At 35.9% G+C, this 18,084-nt stretch overlaps 1 protein-coding gene across 4 annotated transcripts in view; it reads right to left on the bottom strand.

Moving 5' to 3' along the window:
* Nucleotides 1–1,901: 1,901 nt before the first annotated feature.
* The window catches only part of LOC104591627 (Zincin-like metalloproteases family protein), a 29,530-nt gene continuing 13,347 nt past the window's right edge, over nt 1,902–18,084 (bottom strand). For 2 of the 4 annotated variants that reach the window (XM_010250540.3, XM_010250542.2), the window contains exons 6-20: nt 16,637–16,717; nt 13,475–13,555; nt 12,399–12,491; nt 12,125–12,205; nt 11,886–12,048; nt 11,630–11,750; nt 11,456–11,528; nt 9,201–9,308; nt 8,467–8,564; nt 8,347–8,392; nt 7,202–7,298; nt 3,252–3,325; nt 3,077–3,181; nt 2,900–2,980; nt 1,902–2,193 (exon numbers count right to left, since the gene is read on the bottom strand). In XM_010250540.3, the coding sequence (XP_010248842.1) occupies nt 2,071–2,193; nt 2,900–2,980; nt 3,077–3,181; nt 3,252–3,325; nt 7,202–7,298; nt 8,347–8,392; nt 8,467–8,564; nt 9,201–9,308; nt 11,456–11,528; nt 11,630–11,750; nt 11,886–12,048; nt 12,125–12,205; nt 12,399–12,491; nt 13,475–13,555; nt 16,637–16,717 (1,425 nt within the window). In that variant the 3' untranslated portion in view covers nt 1,902–2,070. The remainder of the gene's footprint in view (nt 2,194–2,899; nt 2,981–3,076; nt 3,182–3,251; nt 3,326–7,201; nt 7,299–8,346; nt 8,393–8,466; nt 8,565–9,200; nt 9,309–11,455; nt 11,529–11,629; nt 11,751–11,885; nt 12,049–12,124; nt 12,206–12,398; nt 12,492–13,474; nt 13,556–16,636; nt 16,718–18,084) is intronic. The other 2 variants (XM_010250541.3, XM_088902850.1) reach the window with 1 other exon arrangement.

Raw genomic sequence — 18,084 nt, 5'->3', positions numbered from 1 at the left:
TAGCCGCCAAAAGATGGGACGCCGAAAAGATGCGTGAAGCCCACTTTAAGCTGATTTCGAGAAGCTCCAAATGAAGCTTCTTGCGTTTTCCGTGTTTTAATATCACACGGAAAGACCCAAAACGATGCATAGAAAGACACATGTCTACCAAACGGTCTTCGGGCTGCCTAGATCTTATGTCAAAAACATAATGCGTCTTTTGACTGTCAAAGCTACAAAAAGATTTTCTCAAAAAGGCTTGCCAAACGTGCCTAACGTAAAATTTACAATGCTTCCAAGAAGCTACCTTCACCGGTTCACCCAATTCCAACAGCCCAAGTAGGCCCATATTCCCAACTTACCTGGTTTTAGAATTTAAAGATCAAATTAGCCCCCACAACGTCCTACAGTACATCCCCGCCATGTATCAGAAACATCTTCCAATTATAATATCAGAAATAATGATATCATCGAAAGATGTTTCTAATACACAACAGGGATGTGATGTAGAACATTGTGGGGGACTGATTTGAACTCCTGATTTTAGTCGTCAAATTGTATAGAATCTGCAAATTGATATCAGATCCCCCCGAGTCCCCACACAACTACAAGCTGAACTCCATGAAACTGCATAAAAAAATATCCACAATACCTTGAACCATCAAGAATCTTCCTTCCATGGGTGAAAACTGAAAAGTATTCTGGTCTATACTATTCCATCTGCATAGCTTTATGTCTTATATTCTTTGAAAAAAAAAAGATTAAAAGAACAAAAAACCTGTTGAAAATTAATATAGCAAATCCAGATGATTCCTCCAAGGGGAACCCAATCCTTGGAAGTAGGGTTCACCATACAGGATCTATGTCAGCCATGTACTCTTCTATCGCACTTTTGTCACCCCATTTTAATTTCCTTCATTTATCCTTCCGGATAGACTCAGCGGTGAAAATGACACTCTAGACTCTACATGTAGCAGACCAAAATTACAGCATCGAATGACTCGAGTACACCTATTGCCACCTGGACTTCCGTTTATGTAAAAAGTAAAAACTCATAACCATTGCTTCGCAATCTATTCCAAACACCTGAAGAACATTTCCCTGAGTTATGAATTAAGAAACCATTTGATTGACAGTCAGAATTGGAAGGAAATCAAATCGGCATGGTATATTCTTAATCAGACAGGAATGAAATGAGAATTAAAATCAGTTATAATGTGATTTCATTCCCAAGGGAACGAGAGGGAATGACCATTCCCTCAAATGGGCAAATACCATTCCATCATGAATGAAAATGGGATTTCAATTCTATCCAACCAAACAGTTGGAATGGAATTGTCCATTCCGATTCTAATTCCATAAACAAAATATGCCCTAATTAATCCTTTTTTTATTAGTAAAGAGAACTAATTATTCCAGAAATACCAGATTTTGAATAGTAGGGGCATTTTAGTCATTTCGCCGGTGGTATTCTCATACTGTGATGCTGGTCAAAATTTCTCGATGGAAGAAGTCATCAATTAGGAATTTTGAAAAAACAATCCCTCATCGATCCCTACCCATCCGAATTCTACCCATCGTGTTCCCGCTTTTATATGGCACAAGGAAGGATCCGATGAATCAACGAGTCAAATGGAGTGTGCTGAACCAAGTGTGAAGTGTAGCCCATACCCAAGCCTAAACCCATTAGAATTTATTAAACCCCAACTAGTTGCGGACGGCATTGCCAATTTCTAAAGCTGCCATGAATTTATGAGGACACTGAGGCTGAAGTGGCTGAATTGAATGGCTTTATCTCTGTCTTTTAGTGCATAAAATAATTAAATAATAAATATAATAATCAACACAACTTCAGTTTCAGCCAATTTAGGAATCCTTTTTTTGGTCAAGAGTTCACATTTCACAACCTACTTAATAGCTTATTCAGGAAAAGGCAAAGAAATAAATAATTAAATAAATAGCTAAATTGTAAAAATTTACAGGAGAGGTAGGCTCTCTTGCAGGGCTTATTGCTAATAAAATCAAAAGAGGACAAAGATGCTACAAAATTTTGCTTACAGCCAGCGTGGTTGCCAGGAAAATACCGAAACCCTACCACAAACTATTTCTAGTTTTTCTCTCAATATAGGGTTGAATGGACGGGTCCCTTCCTAGAAAGTGAGCCAGAATCTCAACGGGGTCTTTAACTCCACCTGGGGCCAACACCTGCAAAATCTAACTATTGTTTCAGAATTTTCATTGCTCTCAACTTTTTAAATAATAAGCCCTGGAACTCCACAACTCAGAACCTTAAAAAAGTATATTCATAACTTACTGATTTTATTGCATATGCCAATGATTAATTAGAATAAGTTGATAATAAGAAAATTAAGGTCTCTGGAGTTATATCAAAGGTTCAGAAGTTAAGCCTGGTGAGAGACTAAGACTCGAGGAATTACAGCAGTGGAAAATTAGTATTGCGATGATTGTTGGATTCTAAGATCTGTTGATGCAGACTTTGGGATTTCAACAAGAAAACTTTTGCACTGTCAAAGGGATTAAGAGATGCAGAACTATTCCGAGAAAGTATACCAGCAACCAAACCCACACAGAAGTTTCAAAACAAGTATTATCTTCAACAATCAAAGGGAGAAATTCTCAAGAAAAAATATCGTTATGATTAGATTACCCAAGGAAACGGTACAAGGTCCCTATCTGGCTATCTCCCTCCCCACCAGACCCAACTATGTAGTCCCTTTACTTTCACAGGGCAGGCCAGGCTAGGCTTCAATTGAGATCCAACAGGATCAGGGACTCAGGGTCAGAGTGACCCTATCCATACTGAAACCAACAAGTTGCCTTGCCTGCCCTAAATGACCATTGAGTAACCTGACACTTACAAAACCAGAAATCAATTCGGCAAGGTCAATAACTTGTTTACCTTGTTTCGGAACTGAGCACCTACATACTGGTTCAAAATATCATCTTGGAACTTTGAGGCAAATATATCAGCTGCAAAAGCCTGTAGAGACAACATGAAGCATCAATGGCTATTGTAACCGATGACAGAAGTTCAGAATGCAAATGAAAGTATCTCAAGATCAACAACAATACAGACCTCACTCCAGATGCGACTGTAGCAAGCAGCTTCATAACCAATGGCAAAGCGTGGAAAACATGAGGCTGGATTGATTCCCTCTAACATTGGCAATCCTAGCATCACCTGTAAAATGGCTCTTTTATGCAAACAATAATAACAAGTCCTCTATAATTTCTAGCACACCATTCTTTACCTTTAAATGAAGGTGCTTGAATAATTCCACTGTGTCAACGTTTTCAGTGCAATGTATAATCTGATCAAAAAGACCTGATAAAATCACACACACAACTTTGAGCTACTTACAAATTGTACATGCTGCAAGCATATATTCATGACCTGATCAATCATAACCATGAAATATATCATCTGATGCTGAAGATAAAGATGATTAATTCCATTGTTATGCATATACACAGAAAAGATGAAAAGCATCAGTACAAGTATTAAGGGCATTTGTGCAACTTACAAACTTCTTAAGAAACAAAAAAGTATCCAACATTAACATTAAAACAGTACAACTTCTTGATGTAGGACCAGCTCAGTTCTAGTCCTTAGAGAATGTTGAATGGCCTTCTTGATCAGAGTTTTATGGCTGTCAATGGCTGCAATGGCTTCTTGAAGGAACAAGAGAGAAAATAGGGAGAGAAAGAAGAGAGAAATACCTGTAATCACTCACAGGGTGCCTAGAACCACTCTAGGGCAAGGGAATCACTCATCATAGCTAGCATAAGCTGAAGAAAACTCAATATGATTCATTGCCTTTGTGTAAAACGTCCATACATATTTATAGAATCTAACTCATAATAATCCGAGGAGTCAAACTGTTAGACTCATAATAGTCTTAGGAGTCAAACTGTTAGACTCAATAATCCTAGTAGGACTCAAACTAAGTTGTCATATCCTATTTCAATTCAAAGACTCAATAACTCTAATCCTACTTATGCAATGAATCTGAAACTTTAAACATAAACAAACTATAACTAGACAATCAAACCCTATTATTGGACCCTACAGAAAAATTATTAAATGGCAAAAATACCCTTGGTGTTCCATTTCAGTCCCAATCCCAAGTACCATCACTATGCCATATCAGGGCCTGTTGTAAGGCCTTCTTTCTAGAATAAGTTTTCAAGGGTGCTGATCGATTTCTATCACTTCTATTCACATGCAATTAAAATTACTAATTTATTATGATGTTCTTAAGGACATGTCTAGGTGATAAAGCTTGTACTTTTCCAATGACAAAAGAAAAAAGGCTTAGCTACAGAAACCGTTTATGTTAGACTTTTGCATGTTTTCTTTGTCAGGACACATTTTAGTGTTGTTTCTCATTCATATGCCAATTGCACAACTAAAATAGGTTCCTGTAAAGCTAGAGATACTTTTATATGTTAAAATAATGTATTATTTCAGAATACCAACTACTATCGGATGTATTATTCCAGTGTGTGCGTGTGTGTGTGTGTGCGTCTGTAAATGTATGTACTTCTGTGTATGGAGTAGGTATGCTAGTTGGACTATTTAAGGGTGAACAACCACAGAATCTTCCACTGAAAATTGGTATGGAGCGCAAAATAGACCATGTCAGTGTTTTAAAAGTGCAAGCGCAAAGAAAGCGCAAGGGCCAATTTGCGCCTGAAGCGCAAGGCGCAAAAATACAAAAAAAAAAAAAGCTAAAAAATCAAAGTGTCAGAAAATTCAAAAAATGCCAAAAAAATACTAAACCTAATGTTAATAAAAAAATACACTTAAATTTTAAAATAAATGTTTTAAAAAACTTATCATCTAAAATTAAAATACATAAAATATTATGTAAAACATGTTCAAATGAAAATTTAAAAATAAAAGCAAACATATAAATCATTTTCAAGCATGTAAAATCCACAATCTCTTTTTTTACTCAATTGCATTACTTCTAGTTAATGTGATGTAAAACATATTGCATTCTTGATTCTATGAGTCACCGTTGTACCACGCCCCTCGAAGCAAGACCGAACGAGTCCATGTGTGACCCTGTAGACCCATTTTACCTTGACCAAAATCATATTGCTCCTTCAGCCTGTTGAACTTTCACAAAAAAAAAAAAAAAAAAGCATGTTGAACATGTCCCTCTCCTTTGCTTGATTACATTTTCCTATGTTGCTCAGACACAAACTGAACATAGAAACTTATTCTCCACAAAGATTCACAAACACAAAAGTAGCTTATCGATACACCTAGGGGTGATCATTTTCAGCCCGGCCCAGGCCAGAAATTCCAGACTTGGGCCTAGGTTTTGTGTTCAGGCCTGGGCTCGCATCAGGCCCGCAAATTTCAAGGCCAGGCCTGGGCCTAATACTTCAATGCTGGCCTGGGCCCGCCCCAACCTACATATTTATAAATATATAGTTTATAGATAATTTATGCATATGCATATACTTTGCTTTATGTTATATTTCATATATAAATATTATAAGATGAGGCATACAATGCATAGTATCATATGCATAATATTCTATATTATATATGTATAAAATAAATTTTATATGCATATTACATAACATAGTATTTTTTACATAAAAAGACAGGCCCAGGATATAGCCCTTATCACAGGTGAGGTGTGCTACAGAACTGATCTGTACTGGTTTCAGCCGTAGATTAGCAGTAAGGTTCAAAATATCGATACAGCCTGATACGCCAGTGGGGGCGTATCGGACTGTATTGGGGCTCGCTCCCCCTTTTTTTAGTTTTTTTAAACCTGGTTCAGAGGGGCCGGTTTAAGGCCTGTCTACCCCCTAAACCAGGTTAAACCCTGAAACACCCCCTGTAGGGGTGTATCGGGAAGCCCCCAATACGTATCGAAATTTCAACCCTTGATTAGCAGATAATAATAGCAGGAGAGAGAGAGAGAGAGAGAACAAAAGAGGAGAGAAAACTGGTTTGAACTAGAGAAGATGTCTTTCTCTAGTCGGCCAGGTATTATTTATATGTTTCTGATTAAAGAACACAAAGACACTTATGCCCCTAGATAAGTATGGGACATAGTACTTAAACCAGAACATAAAAGACATTACACCACATTCTTAATATAAAATGAAATAACCAAACTACCCCTATATAACCAACTCTAACAAGGTGCAACGCCCGGCCCGGCCCAATATGACCAAGACACATTGTTTTTCTTTTTACTTTTTCGTAATTTTATGGTTATTAGAGGGTCCCACAATGTATTTTAAAGTTCTCAAAAAACTTTTGTATCAATACATCCACCTATATCTGGGATTCTGGGTGCACTGATACGGATACAATACACCTAATATGGGTGGGGCTGTCAATGGACTGAAAGTCAGATACTCAATTTGACTCAGAATCCAATTATCCTGGATTTGGATGCTACAACTTGCATCCAATTAAGAATCAGATCGAATGTGGATTTAACCCCATCAAATCCAATTTAAATTTGAGTCCGATAAAAAAATATTATTTTATGTACATATGTAATATAATTATGTATATATATATATATATATATATATATATATTATGTATAGTTATATAAAATATATAATTGTTAAGCTTAATATTTTATATTTATGTACATTTATTATACATATATAAGTTAAAAATAACTAGGTTTTCTTAACTTTTTTTTCGAATATGATCCAAAATCCAACATGGTAACCGGATGCAGATGCAGCTATATCTGATCCGAATCCAATCTGCTTACAGCCCTAGAGACAGGGGAGTATCATATCGATATTTTAATCCTTGCAAGCAAATTTAACTCATGAACCATAAAAAATAAAATAAAATAAAAATAAAAAATAAAAAAAAATAAAAATAAAAAATAAAAAAAAATCAAGTAGTAATTTTCAGATCTAAGAACAATAATGTAAGTTCCACACCATAAATAAACCAAATAGACAAATAAATGGCATAAGGCTTATTTGAATTGTCATTGCTAGGTTGTGTATATCAGACCATAAGAAACCAGTGGATAAGCAATACAAATGTTATGAACAAAGTGTAAACACTAACACCATAAAATTATGGTTGAGGCCCTTTGCAGGTTCTCATCCATGAAGCTTGTAGCCAGCTCCTCAGAGAACAGAATTAACAAATTTCCTAGTTTGTGACTGTAGCTAGGAACAATAGATGACTTACAAAGAAGAATTTCTTGCTTCAATTTAAGTGCAGAAAAGAAGTCCCTCCTTCTTTTTAGCAATTTACACATTTCATCTGGGATAGGCTTTGTGATATCCTACACATCGTAAAATTTACTTGGATCAACAAGATGTCTAGAAGAGCAGGGAACAGAGAGAGCTACCTTTTCTACTTTACATTAGTAAACTTTAAAATCAAATCCAAGTGAATTTTTCCTTTGACATTTACCTGACATTGTGCTTATTTAGATATCACCAGTTTGCTATATGAGCATATCCAATATGATGGGTATATGTTTAGTTAGATCCCATTGATCTGTTTAACACCTAACATACAGCCCTAAGGATCAGGAAAGAATAAGCAGGGGGAGGAGGGCATCTATTGTTATATCTTTACCATGCAAAACCAACTTTATCTGGAAGGTTATCCACTTTTGCTCATAGGATTGTTCAGAATGGCTCAAGGGTTGAAGCCTGAAGGTGCTTGTAGTGGAGCAGAAGTCAATTAACCAGTTGAGGTCATAGAAGCCAAAGGGAGGTTAAGGAAAGGGATGTCATGGCTGCAGTTGTCAAGGTAGTGGTTGTAGGGGTATAGCAGTTAAAAGCTCATGAACTCATTGGTGCTTGGCCTTTTTAGTCTTGGGAAAAAGGTTGGGGATAAGATGCCACATTCAGTATCTATGTATAGAGGGGCTCTATATTATCTTTTTCTGTTTGGCTATGCTCTCTTCTACAGTAGTTCCTCTTTTTTTCCTTGTACTTTCTTTCTTTTTAATTGTTTTTTCTCACTACATCTTTCTTTTCAATTGTTAATGAATCCTGATATTCATTAAACAAATCCATTCTGCTAGTTGTTATGTTTAGAAGAAAGTTCTAAATCCTTTCTAAAGTAAGAAGATTTTAGGCTATGTTTGGTTTGAAGGAAAAGGTAGGGAAAGGAAGGGAAAGATGGGAAAACCCATACAAGGTTTGTAAAGGTTTCCCTATCTTTCCTTTCCTTTCCCTACTTTTTTTCCTTCAAACCAAACACAGCCTTAAGGAAAACAAAATAAGGAAAGTAGGAGGAAATGGAAACTGAAGTTAACAATGAACCAGAAATTCAGAAGGATGAATAGATTTAGAAGGACAAATAATAACATTACTAACCTGATGGAAGCCGGACATCAATTTGAGAGAGAAGCTTTCATAACACCTAGACAATAAAGGGAGTTGTAGCATGATTATAAAGTTTTATCCAACCAAAGTATTGCCATCAATATCACATACCAATTCTCTAGCAGTTGACCAGGAATTTCCACAAAGTCTGGATCAACACGAAGCCCGGAGAATCTAGCAAATGATGCACGATTGCAAATATGGTGGACCTGAAAACCCATTATTTACAACGGATCATCATACTTGCTTGTCATATCAAATTAACACATTAAAATACCACACTACCTGTTTCCAGTTCTCAAACAATATCTCCTTTGTCATCGAGGAAAAAGTGAAGGAAGTTAATTGAAGAAAAGATAAACCTCTTATTTCAAGAAAGTAACTAATCTAACTATTTGATTAAGAAAAGGAGGAAAGTATATGAGAGGATATGCATCCCATGCTCAATGAAAATTCTTAGGAAGGCAGACTTATCACAATACAAAAGATCCCACACCCCTCCTAGTAGATCATCAACCACCAAATTTAAGGGGAAGAGCTCCAAAGTGGAAGCTATCATTGGAAGAACTGAAAAGCTGACATTGAATGAGCATTATTAAGATATTTGATGGTTGTAAGCCTGTTCAGTTTATGAGGAATTGGAATAGAATCAACTTGTATAGGCCTTCCTTGTTTTATCTTTTATCTTAAGGGATCCTCTCCCTCTTTTTCTAGATTAATTAAAAGCTTTAACAGTTTATCAAAAGATGAACTAGGTTAGAACTTTATTATACTGTAAAATAATAAGCAAACATGGACATCAATTGAAAGTTATTAAGAAAAAATGATAAGAAATATGAACATACCACATGGCCAAACTCATGGAAAAGATTAACCACTTCTGAGAACCGCAACAACCCAGGACTTCCCTCAGTTTCCTTTTGGAATTGAGAAACAAATAACGCCACTGGGATCTAGACAAGGAAAAATCCAAAGAAAAATAACCAGTAAATTAGTTTTTTTCAAATTGCAATAAAATTAAAAGGAAAGATAAAACCTGCCATGCAACATAGTAGGCACACACCAACAATACAGGACAGTAAAGTAAATCAGCTATCTATCAGGATAGTAAAGCAAATAATTCACAGGGATCCATGTAAGAGCTTATAAGAATCAATAGAAATAGAAGCAAAGTCTCACCAATTAGTATGATGAAGCAAAATGTGGAACAAGAAAATCATAGCTTCTGTAAACTGATGCAAATGGGTTGGCAAGCATTGTCCAAACCTCAGAAGAAAATGCAGGATACAATTTCTCCTGCATAGTTTCTAGGCAGAACTCGCAAGATTAATTTCTCTCAATCTAGCAATCAGATTGAGCTAAATCTTTTTATATGCTAAAGTTCTTATGGTGTAGGAATTCTCAAAATTTCAGGAAAATTAGATCAGAAGGTCTTCAAGCATAAGTTCATCAACAGGAAACCAGGGACTGTCAGATTGACCATATGGGCCCACATAGCATGTGTTGCCCAGACCCAAGGAACTTACAATTCAAATCTCAACTAAATTGGACTCATGGTTTGAGAGCTATGGTAGTTTCCAAGTAAGAGTAGAATTCTAGATAAGGTTGCTATTTTTGGTTTTGCAAGTTAAATTAGGAGTTTAATTAGTAATACTGGTGAGGGGAAAACTACTACATCCCTCACAAGTCTAGCCCTTCTCTACTATATGCTCTAGAAAGTGAACAACTTAGTATATCAAGTACAAGTTTAAAATTGACAGGATTGGGGTCCTTGGAAACTTGGCCATTTGTTTAAATGAGATCAGGAGATTTCTTCTGATCATTGTTGCTCTTTTAGATAGATTCCGAGGGAGATGAACTACTTGGCTGATTCTCTTTCAAAACCTGGGGGTGGTCAGTATTGATTTGTATAGTGCTAACTCTTTACTGATGTAAATGCTTTGTTTTTTTTTTTTTTGGCTTTTTGCACATCATTCGTGTCCCCCCCCCCCCATTTGATTAATGAAAGTTGCCTCTTTTCAAAAAAAAAAAAAAAAGTTTAAAACTGACAGGAGAAAGTTGCCAAGGCCTTTCTTATAAAATCAACCCATTGGCTAGGATTCAAAAATGACAAAAGTGCAAACATTCTCTCATCCATATCCTCCATTTCTCCCCAAAACTACATTTTCTATTACTTCCTCCAAAAAATCCCCATCCACCATATCGTACGCTTTCTCCAAATTTAGTTTGCACACTCATCCTTTTCTCTCAGGTTTTTTTTTTTTCATTTCTTGACTACACTAGTTAGCAGAAGAATTTACAACTTTTTATTTGCCTTGAGCGAAGAGTCAAAGAGATAATGGAGGGAGAACCTCTTTGACCCTTAGAGAAAGCACCTTAGCAACTATTTTGCAGATACCACTCACCAAACTAATAAGCCTGCAGTCTTTTTGATGAATAGCTTTAATTTCTTGGCAAAGGTGCTATATAGCCATCAATGTGTCATTCACACCAGCATTAATAATACCTCAGGTATCTTGTCAAACAGGCAGAGATCCCATAACCCATAGTTCTTGGATCAGTCTGCCAAACAGGCAGAGATCAAGAAAGAACGTCTATTAAACTTCAGTTGGAAGGAACAATGCAATCATATAGACCTTAATCCAAATATTTCTCCCTTTAAAGACAGGGTAGAATCAAGTGGAATAAACATTTAAACACACAAGCATAATCTTTCAAAAACTAAACATGAGTGCATGATCTGAACAGCCCTCCTAAAGTTGAGTTATCAAATTCCCAAGAAAAAGCTCCAACAAAAACAAGGGAAACCAGAACAAAGCAAGGAAGGCTTGAACTGTAAAACACAATGCACAAACAGGTAAGCTACACGTCATACCGTTTAGAGTATTGTAGTCGAATATCATGTCTTAAAAGCTTAACCATTACATATTTACAAATTGAAACACAGCTCAGCTTAATAAAAAAAAAAAAAATAGAAGATGCTTCATAATTAGCATATACTTCAAGGTGAAATATTCCAATCCAAAACCTGAATAAACCATCAATCTTGAAAATTCCAATCAGAAGTCCTCTTAAATATGAAGGTCAATAAGACAGTTACCTGCCGTGAACCATTTTGTGATAATGAACCATTTTGAAGAGCCATGACACAGGTGTGACCATATTTTCCTTCCCTATTTGACAATATCAACTGAAACCATTTCATTCTATCTCAAATGAAAGATACACAAATAAAAGGGTGGGCCAAACATTTATCAAGTAAAAAAAAGCAGACCTGGAATACATATCCAGGTAAAAATAACCCAAGAGTTCACTGGAACTAAAATCCAGAACTGAAAATAGGCGAACATCACCATGCCAAACCTCAGCATCTATGATTTCCTCGAACCTTAAGCCTAAGACATGTCAAAGGACTATCAATTTTATTCAATAAAAATAAATAAATGACTAAGCTGTATACTAGCATAATCAATGACAAATTCAAAAACACTTCAGAGTTATAAAAACATCAGGAAATATATCACAGTTACCAAAAAGGTCTTGGAATATTTTGAAAACCCCAGAGAGAACCACAGTGACAGGAAAGTATTGCTTAACAGCTCCCAAGTCTAGATCAAGCTTTTGTTCTTCTACCCTTTTCATGTAGTACAAAAGATCTTCAACCCCAAACAGAGATTCACCTTCCTCTTTCTTCTGAACATCCAAAACACTCAAAATTATAAGCTATTGAACAAGATATGAGAAGGACATAAGCTGGGCTAGAACCAACCTTCAAATCTTTAAGTGTTGCAAGTTCTTTTGAAGCCAAGTCAGTTAAATTAACAGAGATTTCCTCTAGGAACTCAAACACCTGGAAACCATAAGGAGAATATAAAGGGACACAACCCAACCATAAGGAGAATATCCGGAAGAAGAATTGGCATCATACACTAATTGCCAAGTAGAAATTATAATGATAAAATTGAGAGAAAGATCATTCTAAATAATTGCACCAGACATCATGGTTGGTTTGAGTTTCTATAAACAGAGAGAGCTGAACAAACCTTGGAAGACATCTTTGCCATTCTAGGCTCTACGGCATAATCAGCATAGTTCAAATAGCCAAGCAACCGAGCAAGCTTATGCCGTAAATGGACCTGAGTTAAATGAAACTACCACCTTTAATATCTGAGTTTTAAAAAGAACAAGAGGCAATGACATATAATCTCAGATATTATGCTTATAGTGCCCCCTTCTTGGGCAGATAGGAATAAAAGACGAGATTCATCAGGAGGAACCATGATAAGCAATATGCATAACATTCCACCATATTTTATCATTCAATATCAGTCACGTGCATCAATGCCATCTAAAAAAAATCAAGATATTTGTATGTACGGGGAGGAAAAGATGGATGAGAAAATGAAATGGAGAAGGTCCAAGATCAAAGACACTAAATATTCTGCATTCAAGGCATTCTGACTAGCCAATGTTCAATGAGTTCCAGAATGAACTTCAACAGTCTAACAGACTATATTATGCAGATATAGAATGGAAACAGATGAATACAGTATCTTCACTATTTATCAAAAAAAAAAATACAGTATCTGCACTATTTATCAAAAAAAATACAGTATCTGCACTAAAAATTTAAGCATCAAACATGATACAGCACCCTTGTATGAGTATCTGGGTATCATAGCTTATGCCTTATGGGAATAAAGTTTTAACAGAAGGGACCATTGGGTCAAATAATAGTCCAAGTATCAGTTTCTCACCAAATTTCAGCTGTCTGATGGAAATAAAACTATGCCCTAGAATAGAACCAGGTGAACCCATGACATAATGCATGTAGCTAAGTAAATTTGGTCAACAATATATATCATGAATAAGGGATATAAATGAAATCAGTGTTCAGCCAATGCTTTGCATCATAGCTGCTTCACATTTACCATATCTAGCTATAGAGGGAAACCTTAAAAAATTAGCTCATATGGTGATGAATGAATGATACTGCATAACTCATATGAAGCATCAGTATCATATTAAAGTGCAACTTTCAAAACTAGCATTCTGCAACATCGAATCAAAATAAAAGCTTGTTAAATATATACTTCTCATTGCAGCATTAGTGCATTACCAGATTTTCCAGGATAGGAAGATTAGTTTCAGAACATCTCTGCCCATATGCCACAGCTACCATCTTCCTGGTAGTTCCTACCTTCACAAAACCAAACAGAAAGCTGTTAATTGCAACAAACTTCTGATGTTACAGAGCCCACTTTAACATGCATCAAAGATAACATCGAAATGACAGAATAAATATGACAAAAAACAAAACAAAAAAAAATCCAACTCTGACACCATAACCATGAACTTGGCAAAGGGACCCCCATTTAACATACATTCAGAAGAAATTGCACCAAGGTGCAGTAGATAGAAATTTCCTTATACCAAACTTGGAAGTTTTATTGCTATTGAATTCTCATACAGCATGGATGAACACCTTATGGCAATTGAATTCACCAATCATGATATTAAAAACAACACACGTTATGCAAACATTGATGAAATTATTAAAAAACTAAGATTTCAATTATTCAAAAACAGAGAATTAACAAGAGCAAAGAAAGACAGAAAACAGTAAGAACCTAGAAAATGGAGCAAACACTGGCTTCAAAAGCCAAAGGCCACCCATAGGACAACAATTATAAGAAACCAGAGACTGTTTAGGGATGACAGAACCATGAAAATGCTCAGTTCTGTCCACTCCAGAGCAAGATGTTCACTCCAACAACCAAGGGCTCTACACCCCACTTCTCCACTATGATGTCATGGCAGCTATGAATACTCCCCCCCCCCGTCCAATCCATGCAATCACAACCTAAGAGTCTCCTACCACCACAAGCCTTTGAAAACCCAACAAAGATATCAATGTCAATCTCTGAAGTAGGACAAAAATGCGAATGCTTGTTTGAGTCTGAGAGCAGTCACCTAGTGAAAAAAATTAAAACTTGAAACAAAAAGAAAGACAACTGTATCCAATTCAATCCACATCCACCATGAATAATAACTATCACCAACTACTCTACTTGTACACTGCAAGCAATAAATGATATAATCAATTTCAACTTCAGACTACAACAAATATTCTTTAACCACATTTTGATGGAAATTAAACTGAAGACAAGTTTTAAAGAACCCAAACAAGTTTTTGGTTCACACTGAAGGTATTAAAACAAAATCCCCTAAAAAGAGCTAGTTTTCTCATTAAAGGATTCAAAGGAAAAAAAATAAAAATAGATTGGGTACCCTTGGCATTTGCAATTCAAATCATGAATCATATTCTAAATTGTAAAATTTTGATTGCCATGACTGCCCATTCAAAATTAAACTAGTTCCTTGTAATGAAATGAGATGAAATACAAAGCTTATACATTGTTTAATGTCTGAGAAGCATTTGAAAATTGTTAAAGAAAAAGGTGATGTGGCTTGTATGTTTGATGGTATTTTCAAGTAATGGGTAATGATAATTCAGAATGAACTTCCATATTGCATCGGTTAAAGTCGGGCTGCTCTTTAGGATACAGAACCTTCCAATTGGAAAGAGATCAACAAATAATCATAGGAAAATCTTGGGAAGGTACAGGGATCTGTTAAAGAATGTTAAATGGATGACATGGAATATGACTGTCAGGTTTCAGTGGATCAGTAGATCAGCAAATGCAATGGCTGATTCTCTGGCCAAGCAAGGGGTGTCAAGGGGAGATCTGTTTTGGGCTACTTTGTAATTGTGTCTCAGGCTTGGGCATGATTAGTGTATTTGGTTCAGTCCTCGGGGGAGGTAGCATCCCGTGCCTCCTCCTAGGCTGTTTGTATATTCGTTATTTGAATTAATAAAACTACTCTCATTTATCAAAAAATAAAAAATAAAAATCTTGGGAAGGTACCATTGCTCCTTGGCAGCTGCAGCATCATATCTTGGAAGCAAGACCTCTGGCAAATAATTTGAAGTTTTGAACACCTTGCTTATTTGGTTGTCAAGATCAGCAAGCCTGGGATGTGCCTCACTTGCTTGAGAGGGATTTAATAGAAAAAAATTGAATTGGTGGAGGACTAACCCCTCCACAACTCAAGATTGCCTTAGCTGTACGGTATTGGAGAGTTGCACCAGGGGCTAGTTCTCATTCTATCTGAAATGGGGATGATTATATTGGTACTCTCATTCTCTGTAACTTTCCTTGATCCATTGCTGATAAAAAAACTAAAAAAATAAAAAAGTGATGTGGTTTAAAAAAATGCATTACTCTGCTGGTATCCCCTGCTATCACAAACAAACTACTGGATATGTGTACTGAAGGGTGGAATAAACCACTTAAATTATGACATGATAAAAAGATCCATGAAGCTTACCATATCTATGATAAAGCTCCAATTGCCTACGACTTAGATACTTCCAAAGTTTGCAAAATTTCCTAATAACAACAATGTTCACAGTGAATTTCAGCCTAGCCTTCCTCCAGTGGAAGATAATGCCAATTTTTTTTGTTTGATGCTAGCTTTATTAAGAATTTCAGGCAAACTGGAATTGGTGGTGTCTTCATCAAGTTCAATCCAAGCACCTTTGGGCTTTCAGTGAGCCTAGTGAAAAAACCCAACTGTGTGGAAGCAGGTGTAAGGGTCTTGCTTATTGGTTTTGCTTAGCCATCAGCTTTAACTCTAAGTCATTAAGGAGAGTCCAGCAAATGCAGTGATGTCAAAAGGTGGGAAGCAGGACTTGGCAATTGACTCCAAAAAGATGGGATTGAAAGGAAGATGAACTCTATAGCAGATAAAAGGACATTACCAAATGTTGGTCCCAGCTATCTGGGGTCCTGGAAGGGGTAGCAGATATGCTAGTCAAATCAGTGACTACTGGGATTTTCTGTTAGTGACAGCTCCTTACCTTAGAGAAGTTTTGCATGGAGATTCGGCCTGTCTGTTAACATTTTTGTGCAGACGTATATGCCATCTCATGCACATTTTCTTTTGACATAGAATACAATTTGATTACTTTAGACCACAAAAGAAAAGAACATTCCAAGTGAATGGATGAACAAGATGTTTTCTGTAAAAACAATAAGACCTTGAAAAGTTGAAGCAATTCAACCAAACCAAGTAATCATAGCATAAACAGAATTATGGCATCATTTATTCAACTCAAAAAGGCATTAAACAATATTATACATTTATTATATTACAGCAGATCTTAAAGGGGAATGGATTAAGTAATCAAGAACAAAAACATGAAAATTCAGTATACCTTGCAGTACTCCAATACAGGAGAAACGTGATGACTTCTAAGGACAACCTTTAATTTACCATTTTCAGCTTTGTCTAAGCTCTGGCCAAAAATATGGTTTCCAACTATTGTTAGTATATCAAAGCAGAACATTTGTACGGGATGAATAAAAAATGCATTGAAAACAGGATTTGCTTTTCTTTTAGGTGTAGGGGGAGGGGAAGGGGGCTCAGCATTCTAGTAATGGCTTAATAAAACCACAATATGAAACAATATGAAACAACCTTAAGTATGCCACAGAAATGAATAAAATCACAATATGAAACCAGAAAGGCAATGCAAAAATTAAGAATCCCAAGTTTTCTACAAATATGTCAAGAATCCTAGTCATGCAGGGTCAAAGTCACCAATACAAATCCAACATGAGCAAATACACCAAAACCAAATTTCTAGAAAAAATCAAGGGTATTTTTACATGTAATTCTATAATAAATAATCTGCCATTTGATGCACTGCAGTGCAACCAGAGCTAAGTGCTTCAAAGAGTATCATAAAACAAAAATGGCATAGATCAGTTGCTTCACTGGAAAATCTTAAAATAAGATCCAGATAATCCATACAGATAAGGTAAAACCTTTGTGGCCTTATATGCTGCCTATTGACTAGACAAAAGAAAGTTGATCTAGAAGTTCTTCTTGATGGGCTTTGAGGAGATCATGATAGACAATGGCTCCAAATAGCTATTGGTTGGATGAATGGATGACAATCTCTTTCCATGCCCTTTGAGAATGAACATCTATGAGGTGAGATCATTGGCAATTAGGTCAGATCACTTCCACTGCATCAGATTATCTCATATCTCCCACTGCAACTAAATATTTGCTTATTCATAAATTCTTCATAATTTCAGTGCTTCTTTGTCAGCTGAGGTGTCATTTCTGTATGCATAGTTATAATTTAGCCCTTTATATTTGGCATCTCATATTTAGCCATGTTCTTGTGGATAACTCTGTCTCCATACCTGGTTTTATCTCTTTATAAACTTCTTCTACTGATGATAAAAAGAAAGAAACAAAAAGATTGATCTAGAAATTCCTCTTGTTTTAAATTTATTAGAAGGTCAAACAGATAAATAAAAGGTGAAAAATGAGAGGTTTGACCAGATCAAGTAGGCTTTGCCTTTGGACAAGGGGCTTGAAGGAGAACTAGTAGTGTTAATATATCTGCCCGTAGGCCTGAAAAATGTATCCGGAAATTCGAATTTGAATTCGAGATTCAACTTAAACAAATCGAATTCGGATTATTCGGATTGAATAAATGGTCAAATTCAAATCTGATTTGTGTACCAATTATTTCATCAGATCAAATTTGAAGCTATGCCAATTCGATTTGATAAATATTCGAATTATAATATATATCATTCTAAACTTTAGTTCGAGTTACACTCCTTTACACGATACCCAAAGTGT

The sequence above is a fragment of the Nelumbo nucifera genome, chromosome 4 (assembly GCF_055504915.1).
Source record: "Nelumbo nucifera cultivar China Antique chromosome 4, China Antique-T2T, whole genome shotgun sequence".
Classification (NCBI taxonomy): domain Eukaryota; kingdom Viridiplantae; phylum Streptophyta; class Magnoliopsida; order Proteales; family Nelumbonaceae; genus Nelumbo; species Nelumbo nucifera.
The sequence above is the reverse complement of the archived record's forward strand: the minus strand, read 5'-3'. Positions and strand labels throughout refer to the sequence as shown.